This window comes from Lytechinus pictus, chromosome 4 (genome assembly GCF_037042905.1).
Source record: "Lytechinus pictus isolate F3 Inbred chromosome 4, Lp3.0, whole genome shotgun sequence".
Lineage (NCBI taxonomy): Eukaryota > Metazoa > Echinodermata > Echinoidea > Temnopleuroida > Toxopneustidae > Lytechinus > Lytechinus pictus.
In genome coordinates this window covers 6,289,014-6,302,704 of record NC_087248.1, presented here as the reverse complement: position 1 = coordinate 6,302,704, position 13,691 = coordinate 6,289,014, and the positions used below count along the sequence as shown (strand labels likewise).

Genomic DNA, 13,691 nt, shown 5'->3' with positions numbered 1-13,691 from the left:
GGTATGCAAATGAGGGAACTGATAACATCACTCACTCACTATTTCTTTTGTATTTTATTATATGAAATATGAAATATTCTAATTTTCTCCTCATTGTCCTGCGAAACAAAGTTTTCTTTCTCACTGAACATGTGGAATTACCATTGTTTGACATTATATGGTTCAGTCGAATTGGTCCTTATTGTCAATTCTGTAAAAAAGGAAATATTGCATAATTCAAACAATAAGAAACAAAAGAAATAGTGAGTGAGGGACATCATCGATTCTATCATTTGCATGTGACTAAATTGTGCATTTAACTATTTTTTGAAAAATAAGCAAAACTTTAAAATGTCATAACTCTCTTATTTTACATCCGATTTAATGAAATTTTCAGCATTATGCTTGTCTGATTTTTCTCTTTTGATTCAAATCAACAATTTAATGAGGTGGACTTGACCTTGAATGAAATTATTCTGAGGTAATGTATTGAATGAGTCTCACACATTAGAAAACATTTGTAAGTTTAATTATTGTAATTATAGCAATTAATTTAGCAGATATGCCAATTGTTATTTGTTCTCATTTATTCATATTGATTTTTTTTTTACCTTAATTTGTATAGTTGTCAAGTCTTTGGAAAAAAGGGACCGCCCCCCCAAAAAAGCAAGACATTAAAAGACACAACAACTTCGTTTACCCCACTTGTTGACATCTGTGAATTTAGATTTCTCCTAAAATCAAGTCTGGAGATAAAGGACATTGTGAAATCTGCAGATGATATTAGTTGGAATACTTGCGGAAGTTCAAATAGAACATGTAACCAATCAATATACATGTAGTGTTATAAGTGCCTTACTAACTGCTTGTATGTTCTTGCCCAGCTGTCCAAATGTTCCACATAAACACACTAATTGTATATTAAAGGGAGTAACAAAAGAAAGTAGAAATTAGTAAAAAAGTTTTAGTTACCATTTGGATATCATTGTTTTTTTATCTAAATTTCATTTATCATTTTTCTTTCTCTTTGATCAGATACGAGGCACCATCAAAGCAAGTCACCATCGCTCTTGTTGGGAAGTACACAAAGTTAGAAGATGCCTACATCTCAGTAACTAAGGCCCTAAACCATGCTGCCCTCGCCTGCAAACACAAACTCAATCTCAAAGTAAGTAGCACTAATTAATCCTGCCATTTAATAATAATAATAATAGTATGTATAGAGCTCATATCACATAATATAACTACGTCTCTATAAAGAATAAGAAAGGGATGTTCTTTTTGTTGAATCGAGGTACATTATGAAAAAGTAAGTTTTAAGAGGCATTTTTACTCTACTGAATCAATTAACTTGGGGGGGGGGGGTATGATTGTCTTTTCCTATTTGGCTTGTATGAATTATGTCTAAAGAAAGATGGAAAATCTGACAAGAATATGGTGCTTCCCATAAAAGAGGAAATAAAAAACAAATTTTTAATCAAGGTTCAACCTCTTTGGATCCATGACTGTAATTGAATATTCTCAAATTCAAGACAGTGATTGTTGTCTTGTGCTTCACAAAATGATTCTGAATGATGAAACTAACAATCTATATTGTGGCTGGGCTGATAAAATCTCATATCTCAAAATTTAGAAATTTTGAGGGCAGCTTAGAAAAGATTTATTTCTTTTAAAATAGCAATGGTGGCAGTCTCATATTGTCTGAAAACAGTCTCCTGATACCTGTGAAGAACTCTTTCCAGGCAAAAGAAGGTTGTTACCCATGTCATTGTAAGCTTAGTTATTAGGATTATTCAAATTTACATACATAATTATCGACCCGTTATATTTAAGTTGTGTATTCACCGATTATCTCTTTATTTGTACGTATAATTAATTTTGTTTTCACTTTCAGTTCCTTTGTTGTTCTTTTTCTGAGATATCTTGTATTTTCCCCCTTCTTTATTAGCGCTTTGAAACTTTTGTATAAAGCGCTCTATAAATTTTGTATATTATTTGTATATTATTATAACTCTGAAATCCAGCTTATTCTGAGCTGTCATCAAAATATTTAAATTTCGAGATACAAGGTTTTCCCCAGCCCAGTCACGATAAATCGTTTAAAATTCAAAGTAGAACCTCTATGCGATTCACATGACATATTTATTGTTTATTTCTGTCTCGTATTAGTATATTGAAGCTGATGATTTAGAAGCGGAGATCAAGACCTCAGATCCTGTCAAATACCACGAGGCATGGCAGAAACTATGCAGTGCTGAGTAAGTAATAGGATTCTTGTACATTCCATTGTAAAATATATCTGAAATCTCATTGCCCTCGATGCATACAAATTAAGTCACCAGTAAACTTTCACGCAAGGAAGGCAGCATTGATAGATCAGAAGTGAGTGTTCAAAATTGTGTCAATCACAGGAATATGCTGAAGTTCAATAGAAAAGATTAGTCGGTTATCAGATAATATCACAATTGTTCCTTATCTTCTAGGCAGATAAGTTGACACTTTTCATTTTAGGAGTGTATCTGGAATTCATTTGTGTATGTTGAATGACCCAAGGGGTCGGGGTTGTGACAAATTCCCTCAGGGAAAAAGAGGAGTATAAAAAAAGAGAGGAAACTTTAAATGAGAAACAAAATTATATCACCTTTTCTTACGTTATGCCACCCCCTCCCTTCTATCATAATGTTCAAGCGGTGCCCATGTGGCTATGCGATGGACTTTCAGTTGATTCCAAAGGGCATGCTACTGTCATTCTCTAACGAACCCATCTACTTATTTATCTTCTTCATTATTTTTTTTTTCAGTGGTATATTGGTCCCTGGTGGTTTTGGTAATCGTGGTATCGAAGGAAAAGTAGCAGCAGCACACTGGGCTAGAGTAAACAAGAAACCATACCTTGGTGAGTATGTCTCGTCTGATTGTAGGATTGGGTACAATCAATATGTGGCACCTCGTCAAATCTCTACTAGGGCATTGCAAGAAACCTGCAATCAATCTCAAGTCTATTTGGGGTAAAAGAATAAGTCTGTTAATTGATTGCGAATCCCTTCTTGATTACTGGTCTGCTTCATGCAACAAGAATTTAAACTCAATGGCCTGTATTCTGAAGTCGGGTTTAATTTAAACTATGGTTTTATGTTGTGGTTTAACTATGGAAAGCCAGTTGTTACATAAATCTATAACAGTAGAGGTTCAATATATCAGCTCATTTGACTCCCAAAACATTATTAACAGCCTGGAAAGGATAAGTATGACAGTTGTCTTCACCATTGAAGAATTAGTAAAGAGAACATTAAACATGAGAAGCATTCACTGTTAACAATATTTTGAAACGTTTGGCTTCCCATAATTTAAGCACAGAGTTAGACCATGATCTAAGTTAAACCTGACTTCAGAATACGGGCCAATTTGCTCTAGATGCAACTGATATATTGATTGTAAATTTCTATTAGAAGTTTTTCAGTGGATCATATTTGAATATTTTCTTGCATTAGAGCATGTATCGGACAAAAGTAGAAAAAAAGGCCCCTTCACATGACTGCCCCCCCCCCCCCCCTCTCGATTTGGAAGCCAACATGTTAATCATTGGTTAAGATGTTACCCGGATTCCTCCTTGTTTACTAAATCAGTGTACATGTCACTGGACTCAGGAATGTCTTGTCAATTTCATCCTTACCTGGAAGTAAATTTCACCCTTTGATTGACAGATTGCAATGATTACCGTGTTTACATGTGATCGGCTTTTGCATCGGCTCACGGTTCTGAACCGCGAGCCGATGCAGAATCGGCTTTTTTGTTGCGTGTAAACGCGATTAACTTGCATCGGCTCTCGATTCAGAATCGGCAATTTTGCACCACCATAGTAGTAGGTTCAGAACCACGAGCCGATGCAGAATCGGCTTTTTTACTACGTGTAAACAGAAAGCCGATTCTGCATCGGCAATTGGAGCGCATTTCATTTACTTTACCATTGTGACGTACTTCAAAGCGCACGGATCCAGCGTTGTCTTTATTATGACGTATATTGTTGGTGCGCGGATCATTTCAGGTTTTTGCCATGCGAGCTGTGACAGCGTTTAAATGCAGTGCAAGATAAACCAAAAGCCGATTCTGCATCGGCTTTTGGTTCAGAACCAAATGCTGATGCACATGTAAGCACTGTAAATTTCATCCTTGCCTGGAAGTAAATTTCATCGATTGACAGGTTGGAATGATGAGAGTTGAAAAGAGTGTTCATTTCTTGTACATTTCATAAATGTGCATACCTTGATAGTACATTACATCCTGGGTTGTATGTTTCAACACAGTAACCTTCATATAACCTTCACCTTGTTAAAACACTGAAATTTATGGATAATAAGATAAGAGTATCAAAATAAAAGCAGAAATTTAAACCATAAAGGAAGTTCATAAAGGAAGCATGGGAACATTTTCTTTCATTATATTAATTTATTAGTTTATGATGAGGGTAGCATTTTATGAAGCATTGTGTCACTAATGTTGCTACCAATCTGATTTATGTATATCTGCTGGGCCCGTCTTACAAAGCGTTGTGATTGATTCAAACAATCTCAACTGTATGGAAATCCATCCATACCATAATTTTTTTCTACATGGAATATGCACGATCTTCTGCATTTTCAAAAGAATGATGAATGTATGAATATACATCATATCTAGAAAGTATTTTGAACAAACTTGCATTTTAGACGTTGATGTTGCTGGCCGTCCATAGTTGTGGTTGATTGGATCAATCGCAACTCTGAAAGATGGGGCCCTGGAGCCTAAGTGAATCAGTTGGTGAAAATTATCACACGATACTTCATTAAACACTCCTCATGTCTTCAGGATGCATGTAGTACAAGACTGGACAGATTTATGTTTAGAAGAGAAGGGATAGCAAAGTTATTACTTGTTTATAATTTGTTTGTTTTGTAGGTGTTTGTTTGGGGCTTCAAGTAGCTACTATTGAGTTTGCAAGGAACGTACTTGGATGGGAAGACGCTCATTCAGAAGAGTTTGATCCCAAATCAAAACACACTGTGGTAAGTGTACTGAAGTTCTTCGCTAAGTCTCGAAAATAGCAACTTCCCCAGCTGTATTAGCCCAAATGGGGGGATCTTTTGCTTATGGGCTAGTTAAGCACATTCTTACTCAATTCAACTAAATGAACTCAAGTCTTTCTTTTCTTTATGCTCCGAAGTGCATAGAGAAACCATTACATTATATGATATGCTCTATATAAAAATTACTCGTATCATTGTTATTATCATTCTGACCTTCTGAATAGCATGCAATGTTATGATATGGATAATCCTTAGCCAGATCTGAGTGCATCTTCACCTGCAAATATGCTTGATTATTCATAAAATAGCACACTACTTTCCTAAAATCCTAAATTGATTCTGGATTGTAATCTTAGAAAAAACAACAACACTACAATTAGATACTCCACTAATTTTGTCTTCATTACAAAATTATTTTTATATTGTTTGGATTGGGATAGTTTACCAGATAAGACATACAGTAGCATGGCACCATTGAACCCTTGGTCTGATGTAATTGGTTTGGACATCTTTGAAACATGGACCTACGACAAATGGACATTCAACGAATCCCCTCCTTTGGGCCAATGACCGTCGCCGCTAATCCTTTTATAAACAGAGCGCTGGCAGCTGACGCCCATCAAGCCGATCGTAAAACATGCTATCACTGATGGACAGCAGAAATCAATTGTGCGCTGCTCCTACACATTGCGATGTTGGTTCACTTTCAAAAGCAGTACACACAGCAGCGAACGTTAGTGCTATGAAAATTATCGCAGAAACAAGAAAACAGGTGTGCATAAACGTATTTTTTACGTACATCGCTAACAACCGCTCACAAATTGCATTGACATCACCGTGCAGATCAGAATATCTACAGCAAAAAAGAAATAGAAATTCGACGGAGAAATGAGCCGAAAGTCGTTTAAAATGTACTTTTTTAGGACAATATTGATGTCGAAAGTCGCACTTACCTTCGGTCAGAAGTTGATTTTCATTTCGGCGTAAAATTCCAGAGGATTGGCGAAATTTAATAGGATTATTTACGATGATCAGACGACAATTGCACAATATTGACAGCGTGAACAAATGTATTGAAAACCGGAAATAAATTGTGCATTGTATTGTAGGTAATGTATAGACTTTCCCTATTAGCAATAGGGGCTAAAACATGCGATCTTTGGTTGAAAGAGGGCCAGTGATTGATCGGTGACTGTCATAGGCCGAAAGGAGCTTGTGTAAACATTGCCCCGGGTGGTCGTCATAAAAACAGCGTAAAGAGAAAGTTAAGTATACAACAGCAATTTTGACAGCTGGAAACAGGTGGTGGTCATAAAATGCTCTCATTGAATGTCCAGTTGTTGTAGGTCCATGTTTGAAATAACGATTATCTTTTAATGTTGATGTTTGTACATGTAGGTGATTGAGATGCCTGAACACAACACGGGTCAGATGGGAGGAACAATGAGATTGGGATTGAGAAAAACACTCTTCAAGACCGACAACTGTGTTATGAGTGAGTTCAAAGATATAATTGTTCAACTATTTTAAGATTGGTGTGACTCTAAGCGAAATAATTTCCTGGTGTACTCAATGCTGCTTTTTATGCTCCCATTCACCATAGGTAGTTGTCTGACCACCTTTTGTTTTTCTCGCCAAGACTATAGAGCTTTTTGATGGATCAACTTCAAACTTGATCCAAATATGCTTATATGAGTGACGTTATAATAATTTTGGGGTCATGAGGTCAGATGTTATTCGTGGAGATTACATCACAGGCGATGCAAATTTTCATCCCGATTGTATGGTCGACAGGCGAGATCTTGGGAGGGGCATTACATTCATTGTAGTATGCATTGTATTTCTCGAGCATTCGCGCTTGCGCATTAGATACAGTCTCATATTTAATAGTGAGATTTGTACAGTAACCTATGGGATATTCGTTTGATTTCAGTTCTCTGAGGAATACACTCTCGTATTGAACAGGCAATTGATGCAGACCAAAATACACGTTTTTAATCAATTGCTAAAGCACTCTATATATAGATAATAATATCATCTATTCTTTCTGAATAGAAACCCTGTACAACAATGCTGAGTACATCGAGGAGAGGCACAGACACAGATATGAGGTAAGAAAATAATTATATTTATGTTCATGGAATTTAGTTGTCAGAAAGATATGAATTGGATTGAACATTCCAGCATTTAATTATTTAATGCAGATAAAAATTTATCTAAATTATGAAGCTCCGAGTCATTGATGTGAATACAGACATGTAATTAAAAAAAAGTTCAAATTTTTGAAATAGTATCATTTATAAACAGTAAAAAATAACATAAAGAATTCTTCCAACTCTTCCTATTGTATACTTGATCATTGGTAAGCAAAAACTAACGATTTTGGTTTGGATCTATTGTGTGATAAATCCATAGAAATTTCAGGATCATAAACGTTTATACCGTTCATGTATAGGTCAACCCCAATGATGTCGCAGAGTTTGAGAAGAATGGAATGAAGTTTGTTGGACAGAGTGAAGATGGACAGAGGATGGAAATTATGGAGCTAGTTGGTAAGTTTGTTTGTTTGTTTCTATAGCAACCATCAGTTAGTTTTATAGATCAGGGGGGTGTTTCACAAAGATTTAAGTATGACTTAGAGTCACACTTAAATGCCTAGTTGCGTATGTTATAAAATGCATGGCCGCATTGGTCAGATTATGCAAAGAGGATGAACACTACTGTGTATTGATCAATAAGATTGCGCGTTTCATATCGTGTAAGCTTCTGCATTTAAGTGTGACTCAAAAATTTAAGTCTTACTTAAATCTTTGTGAAACACCCCCCAGGGCTTGTTGTATAAAAGTTACTATTATGGTTATCGCTAGTCTTGTCGATAATCACTTGTTTTTTGCCACGTTGTCGATAATACCTGCTATTATGGAGGGACACAGTGATTTTCCGCGATTTCAACAAAATACGAATACTTTCGAGCCACAAAACACGATCTCATCCCAACTTCGCTATAATCATGTCAATCCAAACATCGTGACTGCACTCAACTCCCATTTGATCGAATCGAAAACATCACAAGCGCAAGCTCAAGTACCAACTAACGTAAAAGGTAGCACACGGCCGTGTGTTGCTGCCCTCTACGTTTGAAGATGTACAGCACGATATCAAAATGGCGGATAGGCGAAATTTGTTGACTGCTCAGAACAATGTCCAAAAAGCCCCAAAATCATCAATAAAACTTCATCCAACCCTAAAATAATGCTAATAACGAGAAAGGTGAGGATGTATTTATGTTAATATGTTTGTTAAAAGATGTTATGTAATCATTTACATCGGATGAACACGGATTTTAAAGCATTCTTGGTACAGTGGCAGATACAAATTTTGACCAACTCGTCTATGTGACATCGCTATAATGCATAACAAAATGCGTATTGATTATGTTCTTTTGTCGATAGTAATCAATATCGGTAAGATTTTTTAGCGATATATCGACAGAGAATTCTCCCAACGATAACAGCCCTAGTAGTATGTATAGCTGTGTGATGAGATTAATGTGTTGAATCACTCGCTGATTCTGGTTGGTGCTCCGTCTGGTGCTAGAAGGGCTTCCATGTATGAAAAGACAGGCTTATGCCTTTCTGCCTGGGAAGAGATGATGTGCTGCATAGCTATATGATGCAATCAATGTGTTTGTTCACAATCATATTAATGATCCTTTGATCCTTGTCAGTGCTAAAAGGGCTTCATTGTAATCATGAAATGATGTTCGAATGTCTTTCTGCCAGAAAAAAAGAGACGTCTTACTGTTTGAAAATGTAAACAGGATTGAATTTAGGATAGATAACAAACATATCCTGTACTATTATTAGCACTACCTATTAATGTATTGATTGACTGTCCTATTAATGTATTGACTTTTTATGCACTCTGTGCATCCAACTAGCTATGCAGTCATTGATTTAATGCATGCATGCCAGTGATGTATTGACTCAAGTGTGCGATAGTATTAATCGCCCTTGCCATTAATTAGTTGATTCAGTGAGTTTTATCTTTTGTTTGTTATAACTCTTTAATGCACTGATGTTGTACTGTTCATGTATGTGCTAGTTATCTATTTGTTCAGTCTCTACAATTGCTCAAGAAAATAAAATGAGGACGAGACCTGTTGAAAAGCTAACAAAACAGCTTCCAGAGATATGCAGGCAGGAATGTACTTACAAATCCATAGCAAAAAAAAAATAAAACAAAATTATTCCTAAAAGTTCCCAATAACTTCAATACAATCACTCTACTAATGTATCGACTGTCACTAAATATTCATTTTGTGGTGCAGAATGTGTACTGAATTGATGTGAATAGAGTACTCATATATAAAAGGAAATGACAAACTGAATTATGAACATACTGTATTTGACAAGACCTTGCAATTTGCAAATGCTACGGCAAGCTCACATATTTGGTTGCCCTGTATAGATCATCCATACTTTGTGTGCGTACAGTAATGATCCAGAGTAACTATTTTTATCAGACTTCGCAAGTCCTGGAGAAAAATCACACACCGTTTTCAACCCCATTTTATATATTTGTCGCCCTCTATAGATCACCCGTACTTCGTCGCCGTACAGTATCACCCGGAGTACATCTCTCGTCCCATGAAGCCCTCGCCGCCGTACCTTGGTCTGATTCTTCAATCCATCAACCGACTCAACCAGTACATCGCCAGGGGATGCCGTCTGTCTCCCAGGAACTCATTCAGCGATAACGAGTCTTCCGACACCGAGGAGGAGATGGTCAACCTAAGCGCCAACGCCAAGAGGATGCATTATGAGGTGACTCCATAGCAACCAAAATGGCTGCCATGTTCACCTAGTTAATCCACTATATTATGATATGTACTAAATTGATTATCTTGTATTTTGTATCTTCTGATTGATTGGTCCTCCAAAGATGTTTTCTTATTGAAAACATCCTAGATGTTTTGTAATTTATCCTGTTTTTGTTCCATGGGTAATCACCACCGCAACCAAGATGCCTGCCTTTATTATCTAGTAAGTCCATGTTTAAATCAATTATGTTATCTTTTGTTGCATACAATGCTATTGTTGCTCTGTTGTATTGGCCAATAAAATGACCATCTTTCACAGTGTATGTCATTTATTAATTTTTTCTTTTGTTCTGCTCATGCACAATGAGAATGATCCATAGCAACATGATGGCTGCCATATTCACCCAGGAAGTTTGTTCAGATCTAAAGTAGTAGCGCTGCTGATAAGTAATCTTAATTTTCAAATATCATATTAAACATAAAAATGATATGGCCTTGAAACTTCAATAAATTAATATTCGGTTTGTATCGATAAGATATATTGCCTCTTCGGCAATTGCAATGAATGTGGAGTGTTTTTTTTTATTTCAGACAATAAAAAGGACTTATATCTTCATAAATGTAAATATCAGTTTGTGTAGACCATAATCTCATATTTCATCCTTCATCAAGCTCTTTAGGAAGTAAAAGGGTAATAAAAGTGTCAACTTGACCACTTTCTTGACTCTTCATTTTGTCATTCTCAATGTGGCACTGTGTATTAGTGATAAAGAAAATTGGTGAACTTTTGAACTTTACTTTGAACTTTATTTGCGAATTTCTGTCAACCCCTTTCGGGGTAGGAGAAATACAAAGATATTTAACATGTATAATACATTGTATGAGAACAAAAAGATGGCATAAGAGAAAACATTAAATTATAACACACCATTATTGGCAATATGGTAGTTAACATGCATGGTAAAGATTGACAATTAACAGGGCATAAGATTTTCCCTCATCATTGGTGATGGTCAAATACCTAATTGTGCTTTATCTGGTAGCCCTGTATATTAATATATCATAATTTTCCTATAATTGGTAATAGAATTCCCCCCCCCCACTGACCAATTGTATTGAGATCCTCTATATTCCATTTGCCCCCCCCCCCCCTCTCGTCATGTGGATGATTTAAAAGTTTGTGGATATTTCATCCAGGAATGCAAAAGTCATTTTCTTGTGTGTGAATTGGATGGATAATGTTGAATAATAATTTTTTTATGCAATGTTGATTATGCTAGTTTAGATTCCGATATAAACACTTATGCCCTTATGCTTTGGTGTTTGAGATACATATGTAGAACATCCAACTCCCTGATCAGTACAATATAATGTATTCAGTTTTCATACTAGCTGTGATTTCTATTTACTGGTTTATACTACTTTGACTGGAAGGGATTAGTGGGAATATTCATTACTCAATATATTTGTCGTAAAAGTTGATTCATCGTTTCCCTCATTTTATTTTTCACAAATATACTATACATTTGGTTGGGAAGGAAATATATCTGCTGTATACTTTGCTGAATTGTAAAATTTTCCCTGGAGTGCCTAAATAATCGTCTTGGAACATGTAGATAAGATACAAATCTAAACTGGACTGAATGTTCAGATTTTCAATATATGCTACTGGATATTGTCATTTGATTGGTCAATTGCAAATTTGTGATAGAGATTCTGCATTTGTTATTGATAGTAGTATTGTGAAATGGGGCCGGGAATCCCTCGCCAATGACCAGTGTTATTCCTATGTTGTTTCAGTTTGCTTAGTTCTAATAGACAAGGCACAAACTTTGCTGATGGACTTCTGAACAAAGATTTTGTGAATGGTTTTGTTCTGCAAGATGTTTTTTTTTAGATCCTCGAGCAGCTAATATTTGTAGTATCAATTTAAAATGAATGCCGAGTTAACGATTGCCTTTGGGTTAATGGTTAGAGAGACATGAGGTCTTATTGAACGATGCCTGTTCTTAGCAATACGAGCAAAGCTCAAATATTTTGGTCTGAATGTTTAACTGTTTTCTTGTGATATCATTAGGAATGAGATTGTTCATGTTTGATGAACTCTTTGTAAGAAAGAGAGGCTAAAGTGCAAAAACCAAACGGCCCTTTTAAGGGCCATTAATTGGTGTTATACGTAGCAGTATGTGTTTATGGGTGGCCTGGATCACCATTCCTTTTGTACAGTGTATATACTCAGACAAGTAGATTAAGAATTGTTTTGATTAATGTATGCACATAGTCTTGCACCTATCATGTTTTGATTTTCTTTTATGTATTTTTCATTATTACTTTTATTGTTTTTTTTTTTTTTTGGGGGGGGGAGGTAATTTTCTTTTGTAAGAGTAGCATAGAGACTAATGAAACCATGAATGAGTCATTACATTTTAATTATTCAATTTAATGTCACCTCAGCAATTTAATCTTACAATTCTTTAACTATGTATTAGAAATTTACTTGTCCTAGTGTTATCCTTATTCAGTCCTTATGCTCATTATTTATTCATGAATATGCCATGATTAAGATGATAATAAAAGTACTGCTCTGAAGCACATAATTTTTTTATATCTTAAGATATTCTTGAATTTAAATATCCTCGTACAAAACATGTAAGGATGATAACACTTAGTAAGCTAAAGAGATAAAGCACCTTCAAAAACTAATACAGGTAATACTATGCATTTATGATTCAATATTTACATAGTTTTTAATTGATCTGTATGATGTAGATGTTCCCATTAATGTGATATTTACATTTATTGTGCTTTAAAATGGATAACAAATAGCTGTGATATTAATTTATCCCCATTTTTGCAATCATAATGTTTCTTAACCTATTATTTTTTTCTCCAAATTCAATAAAACTAGATTGTGTAATTATAGGATTTCATGAAAGTATTTATCGCTGGACAACAGCAAAAATGATTGACTACAATTTCACAAACCTTATATCTCATTTTTCCCCTGTCAAGTATTCAACAATAAATACAATCACATTTGATTAAACACCACTTGACAACATACTCAATGGCCCTAATTCACAAAAAGGTGGTATAATTAAAAATAGAACACTTTCTATAAAAAAGGAAATGGTTATGAGAATGAAACATTTGCTTTGACTTTTGGTTAATTTTGTTTCTCAACATGGTGGTATCTTTTATTTCTTTCAGTTTTCTTCATAAAGGGATTATACTTTGGAATGATATACTACATATATGTTGCATTTGTTCAATACCATTTTCATTGAGTCTCTGATGCATTTTCTTTTAGAATAGCACACTAATATAACCATGGATAGTTCAAGTAGGGTCCATAAACTGAGGTCAGATTTATATAAATTTTTATTTTCTTGTAATGCTTTTTTTCTCAGAGGCTCCAAGTAGTTGATGCATGATAATTTCTTAGCTTGTTGAAATTGATGAAATATTTCAAGTTTCATTCATGTATATAAGAAGAATATGAATTTTATTCATAATTTCAAGCAATTCAAATTCTCGATTCATCTAATATTACTGATAAAATAGTTTTATCTCAAAGACTTGCTCTTGTTACTATGCAAAGTTTCCTTTAGATTGCCTTAGTATTAATGACGAAACTCATTTTGATTTGCTGGAAGAATGGTTGTCCATTATTTATCATTTGATAAGCAGAACATATTTTGCCCGTTTCTTCACTATTAAGACATTTCCCCCCTTCAATTTCCATTTTGGTTGTAAGTTATTAATGTGGATGCTACAATATTTCTATTGGTTGAATAAATGAATATACTAGTGTTTTGTACACGCTT

At 34.9% G+C, this 13,691-nt stretch overlaps 1 protein-coding gene across 3 annotated transcripts in view; it reads left to right on the top strand.

Moving 5' to 3' along the window:
* The window catches only part of LOC129259122 (CTP synthase 1-like), a 21,888-nt gene extending 8,197 nt beyond the window's left edge, over window positions 1-13,691 (top strand). For all 3 annotated transcript variants that reach the window (XM_064098252.1, XM_054897395.2, XM_064098253.1), the window contains 8 exons: window positions 1,015-1,147; window positions 2,149-2,237; window positions 2,781-2,875; window positions 4,915-5,021; window positions 6,441-6,537; window positions 7,098-7,153; window positions 7,498-7,594; window positions 9,639-13,691. In XM_064098252.1, coding sequence (XP_063954322.1) covers window positions 1,015-1,147; window positions 2,149-2,237; window positions 2,781-2,875; window positions 4,915-5,021; window positions 6,441-6,537; window positions 7,098-7,153; window positions 7,498-7,594; window positions 9,639-9,880 — 916 coding nt within the window. In that variant the 3' untranslated portion in view covers window positions 9,881-13,691. The remainder of the gene's footprint in view (window positions 1-1,014; window positions 1,148-2,148; window positions 2,238-2,780; window positions 2,876-4,914; window positions 5,022-6,440; window positions 6,538-7,097; window positions 7,154-7,497; window positions 7,595-9,638) is intronic.